Source organism: Bos taurus, chromosome 27 (assembly GCF_002263795.3).
Source record: "Bos taurus isolate L1 Dominette 01449 registration number 42190680 breed Hereford chromosome 27, ARS-UCD2.0, whole genome shotgun sequence".
Lineage (NCBI taxonomy): Eukaryota > Metazoa > Chordata > Mammalia > Artiodactyla > Bovidae > Bos > Bos taurus.
The window spans coordinates 16456504-16471322 of record NC_037354.1 but is presented as its reverse complement, the minus strand read 5'-3'; the positions used below and the strand labels follow the sequence as shown (position 1 = coordinate 16471322).

At 40.2% G+C, this 14819-nt stretch overlaps 1 protein-coding gene across 7 annotated transcripts in view; it reads left to right on the top strand.

Moving 5' to 3' along the window:
• The window catches only part of FAT1 (FAT atypical cadherin 1), a 125930-nt gene that overhangs the window by 74791 nt on the left and 36320 nt on the right, over positions 1 to 14819 (top strand). For all 7 annotated transcript variants that reach the window (XR_815911.4, XM_010820249.4, XM_059882182.1 and 4 more), the window contains 4 exon segments: positions 4757 to 4818; positions 6614 to 6943; positions 7486 to 7696; positions 10190 to 10329. Coding sequence is in view for 6 of the 7 variants with exons in the window: in XM_010820249.4 (XP_010818551.2) it covers positions 4757 to 4818; positions 6614 to 6943; positions 7486 to 7696; positions 10190 to 10329 (743 nt within the window). In the remaining variant the exon portion in view is untranslated.

Genomic DNA, 14819 nt, shown 5'->3' with positions numbered 1-14819 from the left:
TCCTTTCTGTACTTGCGGAGTAATTAAGTCTGCCCGGCCTCTGGCAACTTCTCTGCACTTCACATCTGTGCCTCTAATTGTCTTCTGCTGGACACCAGCGTCACCTAGACCACCGGCCTCAAGGCCTGACGCCTCTTACCTGTAAACACATGTTAAATGGTCCTCTCTTATATAAGCTATAAATTTATATTATTTCCAAGTTTAGTGTAGGTTATTATATGCCTCTTACTCCAATACATATGTTAAAAATCTACTCTTAACGGTTTTAAGAAATTCGTATGTTCACACATTTAAGTGTGTTTTTAAGGTAGTAGAGATACAGCAATATAAGCAAGGTACACGGGAAGGGCAGAGTCCTGTGGGCTTTGAAGGATACAAAAAAGACTGAAATGAGTGACTGGAGTGCCCGTGTGGTGATGTTGTGACAGAGCAAATGAGAGAGCCTGGAAGACCCAGGAGCAGAACCCCAGGCTAGGCTTGTCACAGGAGACCTCAGAAGTGAGGTTTAAACTGAGAGGCTGAGGAATGGGTAGGAGCAGCTGGGATGATTAAATAAAGAAACAGTAGAATTCATTGCATTTAAATGGAATTAATATTGCATTTGAATTAAGGGAGAATTAATTTTAAGTATATAGATCAATGCAAAGAAAGAGAGGAAAACAACAGAATGGGAAAGACTAGGGATCTCTTCAAGAAAATCAGAGATACCAAAGGAACATTTCATGCAAAGATGAGCTCGATAAAGGACAGAAATGGTATGGACCTAACAGAAACAGAAGATATTAAGAAGAGGTGGCAAGAATACACAGAAGAACTGTACAAAAAAGATTTCACGACCCAGATAATCACGATGATGTGATCACTGACCTAGAGCCAGACATCCTGGAATGTGAAGTCAAGTGGGCCTTAGAAAGCATCACTATGAACAAAGCTAGTGGAGGTGATGGAATTCCAGTTGAGCTATTCCAAATCCTGAAAGATGATGCTGTGAAAGTGCCGCTCTCAGTATGCCAGCAAATTTGGAAAACTCAGCAGTGGCCACAGGACTGGAAAAGGTCAGGTTTCATTCCAATCCCAAAGAAAGGCAATGCCAAAGAATGCGCAAACTGCCGCACAATTGCACTCATCTCACATGCTAGTAAAGTAATGCTCAAAATTCTCCAAGCCAGGCTTCTGCAATACGTGAACCATGAACTTCCTGATGTTCAAGCTGGTTTTAGAAAAGGCAGAGGAACCAGAGATCAAATTGCCAACATCTGCTGGATCATGGAAAAAGCAAGAGAGTTCCAGAAAAACATCTATTTCTGCTTTATTGACTATGCCAAAGCCTTTGACTGTGTGGATCACAGTAAACTGTGGAAAATTCTGAAAGAGATGGGAATACCAGACCACCTGATATGCCTCTTGAGAAATTTGTATGCAGGTCAGGAAGCAACAGTTAGAACTGGACATGGAACAAGAGACTGGTTCCAAATAGGAAAAGGAGTTCGTCAAGACTGTATATTGTCACCCTGTTTATTTAACTTATATGCAGAGTACATCATGAGAAACGCTGGACTGGAAGAAACACAAGCTGGAATAAAGATTGCCAGGAGAAATATCAATAACCTCAGATATGCAGATGACACCACCCTTATGGCAGAAAGTGAAGAGTAACTCAAAAGCCTCTTGATGAAAGTGAAAGTGGAGAGTGAAAAAGTTGGCTTAAAGCTCAACATTCAGAAAACGAAGATCATGGCATCCAGTCCCATCACTTCAGGGGAAATAGATGGGGAAATAGTGGAAACAGTGTCAGACTATTTTTCTGGGCCCCAAAATCACTACAGATGGTGACTGCAGCCATGAAATTAAAAGACGCTTACTCCTTGGAAGGAAAGTTATGACCAACCTAGATAGCATATTCAAAAGCAGAGACATTACTTTGCCAACAAAGGTTCGTCTAGTCAAGGCTATGGTTTTTCCTGTGGTCATGTATGGATGTGAGAAGGACTGTGGACTGTGAAGAAGGCTGAGTACCGAAGAATTGATGCTTTTGAACTGTGGTGTTAGAGAAGACTCTTGAGAGTCCCTTGGACTGCAAGGAGATCCAACCAGTCCATTGTGAAGGAGATCAGCCCTTGGATTTCTTTGGAAGGAATGATGCTGAAGCCGAAACTCCAGTACTTTGGCCACCTCATGCAAAGAGTTGACTCATTGGAAAAGACTCTGATGCTGGGAGGGATTGGGGGCAGGAGGAGAAGGGGACAACAGAGGATGAGATGGCTGGATGGCATCACTGACTCGATGGACGTGAGTCTGAGTGAACTCCGGGAGTTGGTGATGGACAGGGAGGCCTGGCATGCTGCGATTCATGGGGTCGCAAAGAGTCGGACACGATTGAGCGACTGATCTGATATAGAGCATTCAGTTCATTCCAAACCTAGGTGATAGGTTTGCTTTTTGTCTTTCTGTGCTTAGTCGCTCAGTCATGTCCAACTGTTTGCGACCCATGGACTGTAGTCCACCAGGTTCCTCTGTCCATGGGGATTCTCCAGGCAGGAATACTGGAGTGGGTTGCCATGCCCTCCTCCGGGGACCTCCCCAACCCAGGGATCGAACCCAGGTCTCCTTCATTACAGGCAGATTCCTTACTATCTGAGCCACCAGAGAAGCCCAAGAATACTGAAGTGGGTAGCCTAACCGTTCTCCAGGGGAACTTCCTGACCCAGGAATCTAACCAGGGTCTCCTGCATTGCAGGCAGCTTCTTTACCAGCTGAACTACCCAGGGAACTCTTTCGTCTTTATACTGAACTGGTAATATGGACATAAGGTCATCCTCATTAGCAGTCTGGTGTGCTGTAAGGAAATTGTAAAGTGAGGAATCGTATTTGCTAAGATACTTACTTATTGGTCACAGAAAGTTATTTGCTAAGATTTCCTGTAATGAATCATTATGTTCTATAGAGCAGAACCCTGTTTTGCTGTGAACATGACAAGCTGTGGCCTCTTGCGATGTTAACATTAAGAGCAAGTTTCTGATAGGTACATGAGGACAATTAGATGGGACTAATCACAGCGATTTTCTGTCATTTTTGAATTCCTTAAAACCACAATCAGAAAGTGTGGTGAACTTTTGATAAGGAAAGAAAAAGGGGATTAACTTTAAAAGTTTTTCGACTAATGAAAATCAAACCTGTGTGACAGTAAGCCACATTTTCACACCATTAAGCATTGTGAACCATTTGCCTTGAACCTCTTTTAATCTAGAAATACGGTTTTGGAAAAACCCCAGATTCTAACGTACAATATAGTCTTTTGTTGTCCATATTAAAAAGAGAGCGTTGCTTCACTGAATTGTGGGGAAGATAATGCTGATGTAGATTCTTAGTGACTATTTAAGGGAAAAAAAGACGTTGAATTAAATGAAAACACAAACTTTTCATTTACAAGTTTAGAGAAATGCTTTAAATAGCCTTCAGTTGGTAGTTTTGTCAAATTAGCTAGGATAATAGGGGAAAATCAATTAGAATGATAAAATCTGTTCTTAAATATGAATTATTTGAGAAATTTCTCTGTGGAAAGCCACAGAAAGCTGGGCAAAAGGAGGCTTAGTCATGGCGGTGATTTGCCACCTGAAGGCCTTACCTGATCCTCACATCTGATGTCAGAACCACTCAGGTTATACCTGTCCATCATCAACACAATTTGCAGAGGATATTTTAGTGATTGGAGGGATTTTGTTTTTAATTTGTGTGAAATATAAGAATATATTTCATTAATTTTAATGAATTAAAATATATTAAGATATATATATATAATATATTATATAATATAAGATATAGATATTCTTATTTGATAGGAAAATCAAAGGAATAATGGACATGGGGTTTCTTTGAGGATAATGATCTTTTTCTTCTTTTTGGGGGAAATTGAAAGATTGTTATTTGACTAGCATTTACTGGAAAATCCCATTACTTTTTATGACAGTTCCTCATGTTTGAGGGTGGATGGCCCAGAGGTAATAAATCATAGTCAACATTATATTTTCCGGTGGTCCTTTTTGATATAGAAGCTTTTTCTGTCAATTCTTAATTACCTCTGCAGCAGTCACAGGAGATACGGATGAGGTTGAAATCCTGGATAATTTCATCTTTCTATAAAAATTTTTTCTGAGAAAATGTAATGTGGAAACTACTAAACAAAATTTTTAAATGGAACTGATTTTTTCCACTTAATCCTTGTCATTTATATGTTTAAGAACTATTAAGAAGAGAAAGTATGCTGTGTGCTGTGCTTAGTCACTCAGTCGTGTCTGACTCCTTATAACCTCATGGACTGTAGCTTGCCAGGCCTCTGTCCATGAGGATTCTCCAGGCAAGGATACTGGAGTGGTTGCTATGCCCTCCTCCAGGGGATCTTCCCAACCCAGGAATCGAACCCAGGCGGGCGTTACCGCCTGAGCCACCGGAGAAGCCCTGAGAAAGTATAAAGTATGTTAATAAATAATGTGTATTTTTGTCAATAAAATACACATGGCAGGTGGATTCATTACCGTCTGAGCCACCGGAGAAGCCCTGAGAAAGTATAAAGTATGTTAATAAATAATGTGTATTTTTGTCAATAAAATAATTAGCTATATATGAATGAATAATGTATTCCTCTTGAGAATAGATTAAGCGTTTACTCAAACTTCGACTCTCAGGGTGTGGTTTCAGGTACGGTGTTTTGTACTGGACTTTACTTTGTTAGGATTCATGAGCTGTTATCATTTCATAGGTCTCATCACAACCACAGCAAGGAAGCTAGATCGAGAGCAGCAAGATGAACACATACTGGAAGTAAGCATTTCTTTATTTTTAATAATTTGAAGGATATTGTAATAACGTGAAGACTATTGTAATCATAAATATTATGAGAAAGAGCGGTCTCACATTAGTCATTCATAGCTGCTGCTATATTGTTATATTAGCTTCTGGTTATTAAGAAAAAGGAAAATAAAGAAAACACTGTGAGTATAGTTCAGGTCTCCTTTACACACCGTTTTATTCCCAGAAAGTAAACAGATGCCACAACATCCAGAGCCGCAGGTTGCAAACGATGGCAGCCTTCGTTGTGTGGCCCTGTCACCCTGGTTAGAACCGCACTGCACACCTGTTAGCTGTGTGCCCCACTCTGGAGGCTGTTTTCTCAGTGAGTGTCAGAGGCCGATGGGAGCAGGTATAAGATACTTAGGGCTTCAAAGATGATAGTAAGATACTGATGGGAAATAAGATTAGTTTGCTTATAATAACATGTATGTTTTTCTGGAGTCCTTTTGTGGTCATTTATTTGAAGGCCAGAGTTGGCATGGATTTGACTGTCTTAAAAAAGAATTTGGTTTTTTTTTTTTGTTAAGTCACATGTGAAAAGCTTTGTGACTGGCGGCAGGTTAGGACCCCAAATTTAGGAACAATTTGATGAATGCTACAAAGCATAGTACATGGTGTATTTCTCTTTAATTTTTCCTTTTCCTTTTCCCTATGGATCATATGAAAACTGATCAAAAGGAAATATTTTGAGAAGTTAAAATTAAAATAGTAAATACAATTTGGTTTTATTTTGAGAGTTTGGGAAGGAAAATCATGTACTTTAATTAAAGCAGTTAACTTTACTTAAATAGTCTTGACAAGTACCCTCAGGATACATTCATTCACACTTTTATAAACAACAGAATTTACACCTGCCAAGCTTTAAAAGGAACATAGTTCCACAGGAAACTTCAGTCTACTTTAATGGTTTTAGTATTACATTGATTAATTTGCGAGGATGTGGGTGAGGGGAGAATAACTGAGGTCATTCCTTTTAATGTACATATTGAAGGGGAAATGAACATGTAATTTGAAGGTGAAATTGTTTCTTATGCATACAGAAGCATTCATCAGTATAATCCTCAAGAATCTTAGATTTTCATACCTAAACTCAATACACGAATACCTAGAATGAAAGTTATTTTGCATTTCTTTTATTGAAAACCTTCTTTAATAAGTTGGCCTTCAATTTAAGTGTTTGTGTCCTCTCTACCAGAACTTCTGTACAATAAAAGAGAGCCAAGCAAAATGATCGCTAGTATTAAAAGGCTTGCTCCTTATACTTAATGTGTATTTTAACTGGCTGATTTAACTTATTTTATTGATGAGGTTTAAAAGTGATAGTTTTTAAATGCAGCGTGTTAAGATTCTATTTTTAAACATATATAAGAGGACTCTTTAAGTACTTAACAAAATCTTCATGTATCTCTTCCTTCACTTAAAAATACTAAGTTTGTGAGAGCTTAACATTGGTGGCTGTCACATTACTGTTAGGGTGTGTGAGGAAGAGGGATAACGGGGTAAGGAGAGAGCCGGAGCTCAGAGCTGGTTCTTCCCTATCCCCTGCCCACCGCCCCCCGCCCCGAATTGCTGTGTGAAAGTGAAGAGGTGGTCCTGCCCCTTCACGGGGCAGTGGTCAGAGAACCTGTGTGTGTCATAGTGCTGTGTGAACTGCAGAGGCTTATACAAAAGCTGATTATCATTAGGAAGAAGACACTCACTTTTTATACAGTATATCTTAAAAACATTTCTTGATACTACCTTTTTTAAAAAAAAAAAAAAACAGGTTACTGTGACAGACAACGGTAGCCCCCCCAAGTCAACCATCACAAGAGTCATCGTGAAGATCCTTGACGAAAACGACAACAAGCCTCAGTTCCTGCAAAAGTTCTACAAGATCAGACTCCCAGAGCGGGAAAAGCCAGAACGGGAAAGAAACGCCAAACGAGAGCCTTTGTATCGTGTGATTGCCACAGACAAAGACGAAGGTCCCAACGCAGAAATCTCCTACAGCATCGAAGAGGGGAATGAGCACGGCAAATTTTTTATTGAGCCAAAAACGGGAGTGGTTTTGTCCAAGAAGTTTTCTGGAGCTGGAGAATATGATATTCTTTCAGTGAGTGAAGATCTAGTCTTTGAATTTCTTCCGTGCTTTGACTATTAATCTAGCCTTAAGTCTCTTCTCTCACAACTTTCTCTCCATTTACTGACCTCCCTGTGGTAACCTAACAGTGGGAAGTGTGGGTTTGTTTTTCCCTTCATTATTCCAGTTATTTCTGTTCAGCGAGGCATGAAAAGGTTGCTCTTTTTATCAGGCATTAAACACATGGAATAGACAGCACGGGATATTAAGTGTTTGAAATTGGTTCAGTGTTGCTGCTGCTGCTAAGTCAGTTCAGTCGTGTCCGACTCTGTGCGACCCCGTAGACAGCTGCCCACCAGGCTCCCCCGTCCCTGGGATTCTCCAAGCAAGAACACTGGAGTGGGTGGCCATTTCCTTCCCCAATGCATGAAAGTGAAAAGTAAAAGTGAAGTCGCTCAGTCGTGTCCGACCCTAAGCGACCCCATGGGCTGCAGCCCAAACCAATGCATGCTTCAGTTATGGGATGCAGCTTTTTATATGCGGTTTTTTTTCCCCTCTCTGCCCACATTTTATAGATTAAGGCTGTTGATAATGGTCGCCCCCAAAAGTCGTCAACCGCTCGACTCCACATTGAATGGATTTCCAAACCGAAACCATCCCTGGAGCCAATTTCATTTGAAGAATCATTTTTTACCTTTACTGTAATGGAAAGTGATCCAGTTGCTCACATGATTGGAGTCATATCTGTTGAGCCTCCAGGCATACCTCTCTGGTTTGACATCATCGGTAAGTGTTCATGATAGTTCTCATTGTCCTGTCTAGGTCACACTGAGGGGAGCCCATTTCTGGTTTTCTGCTTTTTGTGCACATCTCAGAATTTAAAATTGATAGTAAGATCTGTAAGTGGAGAGTTTGTTTTAAATTGCATCATTTTGCCTGCAACATTTTTTTACGGTAATAACCAACATAAAAATAAAATAAAAGCACTGTGTTTAAAATAAAAGCACTGTGTATGTACCTTATTAATATAAAAGTAAGGTTTTTAAAAGTACATCAAAAGGACACAGAGAAATATAAATGTTTGGTCCAAAGCCACAGCTTCTTAATTTTTCCTTCTTGGTATATGACATATGGCACATAACTATTTTTAGTGAATATGATTTGAATGTTTAAAATAACTGCCTGTGTGATTGTCACATGTCAGTATTTTATAGGGAATATGGTTAAAATTTCTAATTTATAAGTGGTAGTGTCAACTATGACTTTTAAGTTTGATTTACCTCGTTTTCAGTAGGAAGCAGGCTTCACTGGATTGTTGTTGTTTAGTCACTAAGTCGTGTCCAGCTCTTTGCAATCCCATGGACTGTAGCCCATCAGGCTCCTCTGTCCAGAGATTTCCCAGGCAAGAATACTGGAGTGGGTAGCTGTTCCCTTCTCTAGGGGATCTGCCCAACCCAGGGGTCAAACCCATGTCTCCCGCATTTCAGGTGGATTCTTTACCACTGTACCGCCTGGGGGATCACTAGATTAAATCAGGCTAAAAAAATTATATGCCTCAGCCAATTCTTTTTTTTTTTTCTGTCATTTAATTTAGCTAGGCATAGAAAGTCGTACAACATCCTGAAAACTTTACATTAGACTTTGATATCTTAGTATTTTAATTCTTATGTCTACACAGTATTTTAATTACAAAGATAATTAAAATCAGAGGTATATTCAGGTTGTTTCTAGCTGGAACCCAGTATCCCTTTTCCCTCTTCATCCCCGAGCTCTCCTGCCCCAGCTGCTGTCTCAGCAGGTTGAAGCTTCTGGGACACGGGGTTCAGGCTGTACCCCTTAAACTTTCTCTCTAGATAGCTGGGCTATTTTCCCAACTTTGGTCTTTGAATGAAATTGTTGATCCTATTGACACCTGTGAAACCATTACAGTTTAGTTTTAAATGAACAAAAAGGACTCTTCATAGTCAACTGCAGTGAGAGCAGTTTGCTTGCTTTGCCTTAATTCCTGTCGCATTTCCAGATGAGCAGGCTGCCCCCAAGCAGCACCTCACACCCTCTCAGCGCCTCCCCCATCCCCCTCCACCCCCGCCCCCCGCCAGCCCCCACCGCCGTGTAAGCGGACTGCCTCGGAACCGCTGTGACTGATTGCTGTCCTTGTTCTGTGCTTGCCTTCCATGCTTGCTTCTTTTTGGCTGTGCCAGGAGACACACTTGCTAGAGAAGTGTTTTACATCTTTCCGATGACTTGTGACCTGAACTGTACAGCAGAAGGTATCTGCTGAGATCACATAATTTGCCTCAGATTATGAGATCTAAAGAAAAACAGCCATTTTTCAAATTTTATTCTTTCCAGTGACCATCTGTCATTGCTTTTTCTTTTCATAGCGGGTCCATGCTCATCCATCCCAGTTGCAAATGTACTGACTTTCCATACATCCGTAGATCCTTGGATTTTTAGATTTAACTCAACATTCTGTTTTGTGCATGTGCTGTTTTGCTTTTTGGTTAGATTTAGTCATAGAACTTCATCATGGTGTTTAGACTTTATTTTCATGCCATCTCATTTCATTGGTATAAGTATCTCAAGTTCAATAGCTTTGAAAAGAGAGTTTTGTCTTGAATATGATGGGGAATGCATTTGGGTAACGTTAATATTATAGAAAACTTTGCTTCATTAAGCTTTGTGTCCCACAGCAATGGGAAAAAATGTCCAGTAGTGTAGAGTCAGGACTAACTGGCATTAACTTCTATTTTTTTCAAAGTTAACATTTGTTTTTAATAGTTATTTTATTAGATCTGTACACTCTAATTGTCACAATTTTTTTAAGTAAAAAAAATTTTTAAGTAAAATTTTAAGTGGCCACCTTTGGTTACTAAATGATGCGATATGTAGCTACTGAGATGTAAAGTATTCAAAACCCTTGAAGAAACAAACTGAAAGTAATTCAGCAGTTGGTTGGTAGAATTATAAATGTTTTTTTTTTGTTGTTGTTCTCAGTTCTTGCTTCTTCTCACTTAGTAGCTTCCTCAACAGTCATGGATCAGCCTTTTTTCTTCCTTTTTTTTCAGTAAGCAAATGTTGTCTTTCCAGTTGGTCCTTGTTTTCTGGTCTTTCAAAATGAAAGCTCCCTGGAATCACTCTGATCACTGTATCAGAATTTTTTTCTTTCTTCTTCTTTTTTTTTTTTAACTGCCATTAAAAATTAGAAAGCCACAAAATAATTGGTAGATTTTCATCCTGTGACCTGTTTCTACTTTTGTTTGTCCTAACTTAAACTAGGTGGCAACTACGACAGTCACTTTGATGTGGACAGGGGCACTGGAACCATCATTATTGCCAAGCCTCTTGATGCAGAACAGAAATCAAACTATAACCTCACAGTTGAGGCTACAGATGGGACCACCACTATCCTGACTCAGGTAGGTGAATGGCTGATGGCACAGAATTCTGGTCTAGGGGTCCACAGGCAGTGGGGCAGTTGGTTCTGCCCTCTGAGGTTCCCACATCAGAAGTTACTGTGTTGATACAGTTTATATACATGTACACACTGAGGATTTTTATTTAGGCAATGAAAATTCACCATAAACCCTGATTTAGGTTTTGAATGCAATTAGCCAGTTTTAAAAAATTTGAAAGTAGACTTTAAAAAGCCCCACACATTTTTATGCCATCAAAATCTTTTAATTCTCATTTTGAATTGTATTAGTATAAAGTATATCACTGTTGAGAACGACTTGTCCCAAGTCATTTGCATTAAAACTGGTTAAAGTGATTATCTTTTAAAATACCTTTTCGAATTGTTTTTTCCCCTTGGCTACCTTTGGTTGTGTAAAATAACTGATTAAACTGTTCTAATAATTCCTCTAACATCTTTATTTGTTCCTGTCTGATGATTAAGACATGGTCAGATCATTGAGTTTCAAATTTAAATGTCAGAGCCCTAAAAATTACATTTAAATTCTCTTCTTTCATATCAGTTCTCTTTGATTCATGGTGAGGGCTGGTTGTAGAACTTGTTAAATACTTGCTGTGTGCCAAGTATTGTTCCAAAAGCTGAATAACAGGACACAGAGTCCTGTCCTCTTTGAGTTTACATTAGAATGGTAGAAGCTAAAGGCTTGTGTTATGATTTGCTGTGTCTGAAAGGTAAAAGGAAGAAATTAAATGTTAGAAGATAAAATGCTTATGAATTCCAATTTCCTGTCTTTAGATTATAATACTTCAAATCTTAAGACAGATCATCTGCTAAATCATTTAGTTGTATTGAAGAAAAAAAATTACAGTCTGTGACGTCTTTTCAATTAATAAATGAATAGATAATTTAAAGTCAGTTGCGAAATGACCTTATTTCTTTCTCCAAATGCTTGTGATTTTTAGTGTATTTAGAATTGATATATGAATCGTGCTTTGGGGTCATTTTGAGATTGTCATGTAAAATTGCCAACACAGTATTAATTCAATCTTGTCAGTAACTGTTCTCATTGTAGAAGCTAGACTCTAGAGCATGAAAATGAGAGTAAAAGCATCAAAAGTTGTAATGAATTTAGCAGGATAATTTTGAAAGGTTAAAAAGTGTAACTGTATGGAGATCAGTTCAAGTAATTGACTAACCAGAAGTCTAGCAAAGGAAACTTAAAAGCGTAGAAATGACCCTGGGTGCCAAGCGTTTTCATTCCTGAAGATGGTATATCTACAGGTGGTATTTACCACTTAAAACGTAACTTCTGGTAATTGTAGTTTTCCTTGCTGTAGTTAGGAGCTTCATATGAAATATGGTGACTAAAATTCCCATAAAGTCCAGTAAATATGTTCTAGTTTTCTTTTCTCAGGGACACAGAAATTCTTCCATTTCAGTGCTTCAGGCATACTTCTGTAACTTAGTCTGAGTCATCCGCGGAGGATCTTGATAATATTGTAGTGAATTGCTGGCAGGGAGAGCTGATCAGAGTATCAGAGAGCAGTTCCAGGGCCTAGGCTGACCTGTCCAGGTGTGGGCGGTAAGGGAACAATCAGTAATGAGGCTTTGATTCCCAGTCTGGGGCTGAGTATAGGAAGATAGGAATCTGAGTGGGAGCAGAGAGGCAAGCACCAGCTGTAGAAGAACACGGAGATCAGAGCCAGGCTGACAAGGCACAGCGGGTAGATGCCTGTTTGCCGGTGAAACTCGGGATCCAACAGAACAGGTTTTGCTGCATCAAGGTCAGGAGCGGCAGGCGTCAGGTCCATGGATGGAAAGCGTTGCTGTGGTTATGCTGGGCGCATCCTCACAGAGGTGGGCGGTGGAGGGTTGTGACCTAGCGGTCGGTGCCCCGTTGGAACAACTGCCATCCTTGCCTTCCCGTCCTGCCGTCTTTGTTGAGGATGCTGACTGGTATTAAATCAAGGCACTTTGCTTTATCTGATATCTCAAGGTAACTTGCCAAATCCAATTTACAGGGTTTTTTTTTCTTATTTTGGAAACAGCCTCACTTTCATGTTTTCTTTCGGTGTCTCTAGAGCATCATGATTGCATACCCTGGGGCAGGCCGTTTGGGTTGAATGGGGGCTCTGCCTCTTAACACCTGTATGTGGGCAGGTACCCTCTGTGGGAAATGGGCACAGTGACTCCCTCCTCATAGAGCTCCTCTGAGGGCGAAACAAGATAACACTCCAGTGTCCCCTTCTCCAGGCTCTCAGGCCTGTGCCCCGTGAGTGCTCCCCGTGTGTTCCCTCTTGCCCATGAGCACCGGTTTGGGCTCTTGTGACGCCTCTTGGCACTGAGTCACCTTCCTGCCTCCATCCTCTATCCCAGTGATTCAGCCTGCCCTGCCTGCTGCCAGACTGTCGGCCCAACTGGAAGGATGGGAGGTGAATTTTCCCCATTGGGCAGTTTAGAGCACACAGGCCATGAAGTTCTGTCTGGAGCACACAGGCCATGCAGTTCTCAGTTTGGGGCACACAGGCCACGCAGTTCTCAGTTTGGGGCACACAGGCCATGCAGTTCTCAGTTTGGGGCACACAGGCCATGCAGTTCTCAGTTTGGGGCACACAGGCCATGCAGTTCTCAGTTTGGGGCACACAGGCCATGCAGTTCTCCGCCGCTGCTGGGAGACAGGTCTGCTCCTGGACCCCCTTCTCCCTGCTCCTACTGTGTCACCCCTGGTCCAGGCCCTCCTCTGCAGTCTCTTAGAGACAGGATGTTCATTCCTCCCTTGCCTTCATGTCTGTGCCCAAGCTTTTCCTTCCACTCCGGTGTATTTCATCCGCCAGTCGAAAAGCTGTGCAAGCAGAGTCTGCCTCCTCCTCGAAAGCTTCCTGAATGGCCCAGACCATCTCTAGACTCCTGAAAACCTCCTTGGTAATATAGGAAACCTGTGTGTTCAAGGCACTGCCCAGTGAGGTTGAAAGCTTCAGCAGGCAGGGACGTCCACAATTCCCTTACACCCTCCGTAAAGACAAGTGCTGAGTGTGAACGTGCCCAGAAAATATGTCAGTTGAATTGCTTTATCAATAAGAATTGTTCTTACTCCAGCTGTCCCTGTTTAGGTGGGATCAGGTGATCTTGAAGAAGGATTAAACTATTTCTGCCCAGCACTTGGTGAGAAAAATACATTTTAATGTATTTGTTGTTCAGTTGTTCAGTCGCTCAGTCATGTCCAACTCTTTGCAACCCTATGGACTGCAGTACGCCAGGCTTCCCTGTCCTTCACTGTCTCCTGGAGTTTGCTCAAGCTCATGTCCATTGAGTCGGTGATGCCATCCAACCATCTCATCCTCTTTTGTCCCCTTCTCCTCCTGCCCTCAGTCTTTCCCAGCATCAGGGTCTTTTAATGTATACTGGAAGTAAATATATAACAATTTAATTTATAGAAATTATCTTTATAGCTATGACTTTTAGATCATCATTGACCTTCAGGTATCTATAGTTTTAAATGTTTACATACATAACTTTTACATAAAACTCTTCTGGGGTTTGGTGGATGCACTTAGTATTCACATAGTTTAATGTTACAGATTCACCACTGAGGTTTTGGTATTCTTAGAACAGAATGGTAGTATCATCTTCATGAAAAGGGCTCTGGTCCACACACTTGCTAACCTCTGTTAACCCCAAAGTGGTTAAACACCCTCATGTGGTCCAGGGACTTTGGCCTCTTGTGCCATTCAAACTACTGAGCTTTATTCCATATGAGCTAGTGAAGCTCTGGTTTCTTGTTTATAACTGAACTGCCTTTTGTAATCATAGTGATTTCTACTATCCCTTATCCACATGTGTCTTTTCAATCTAAAAGTTAATCTTCTTACTGTCAGGGTAAATTTTTTTTTTTTTAGTTTAGATTGGGACTCACTTTATACACATCTGTTCTTTTTTCCTTTAAGATTTTCATCCTATGCTGGCATACTTAAGAGAACTATCTCCAGTGTACTTAACATTGCTTTTAAGTGAGAAATGTCTGTACTATCTATGTGTAGTTTGTGATCAAAAAATATAAGGCTTTTAAAGCACATTCTTAATTTTCCTTCTTATTCACAATATCTTATGGGTAGAGATTTGGAGTTGGCAAGATTAGAGCAAGAACTTCAGATATTGTGACCTTTAAGTAGCATCCTCACCTCAGTAGCTTAATAGTTACAGGTGCAAATCTGATACAGGAAATCAATCTATGAAACTTGGTAAAGTAAATTTTTTATCTTTCCATGAGTAATCTAGAAATATCTCTTCTCTGGAGACCTAAGAGAAAGTAAGTATGCATTTCAGAAAGAAATGTGTGTTACATTTTTCTTTCAAAAATTAGTCTCAATAATTTAGAAAGGTCTTTATTATCTTACTCATATTAATACAGGTAGTATGTCAATGAAAAATTTAAACGTTTTTTTATTCCAGATTTTGGTTGCCTTTATTTCTCATGTTTGAATTCTGTTTTGCTCA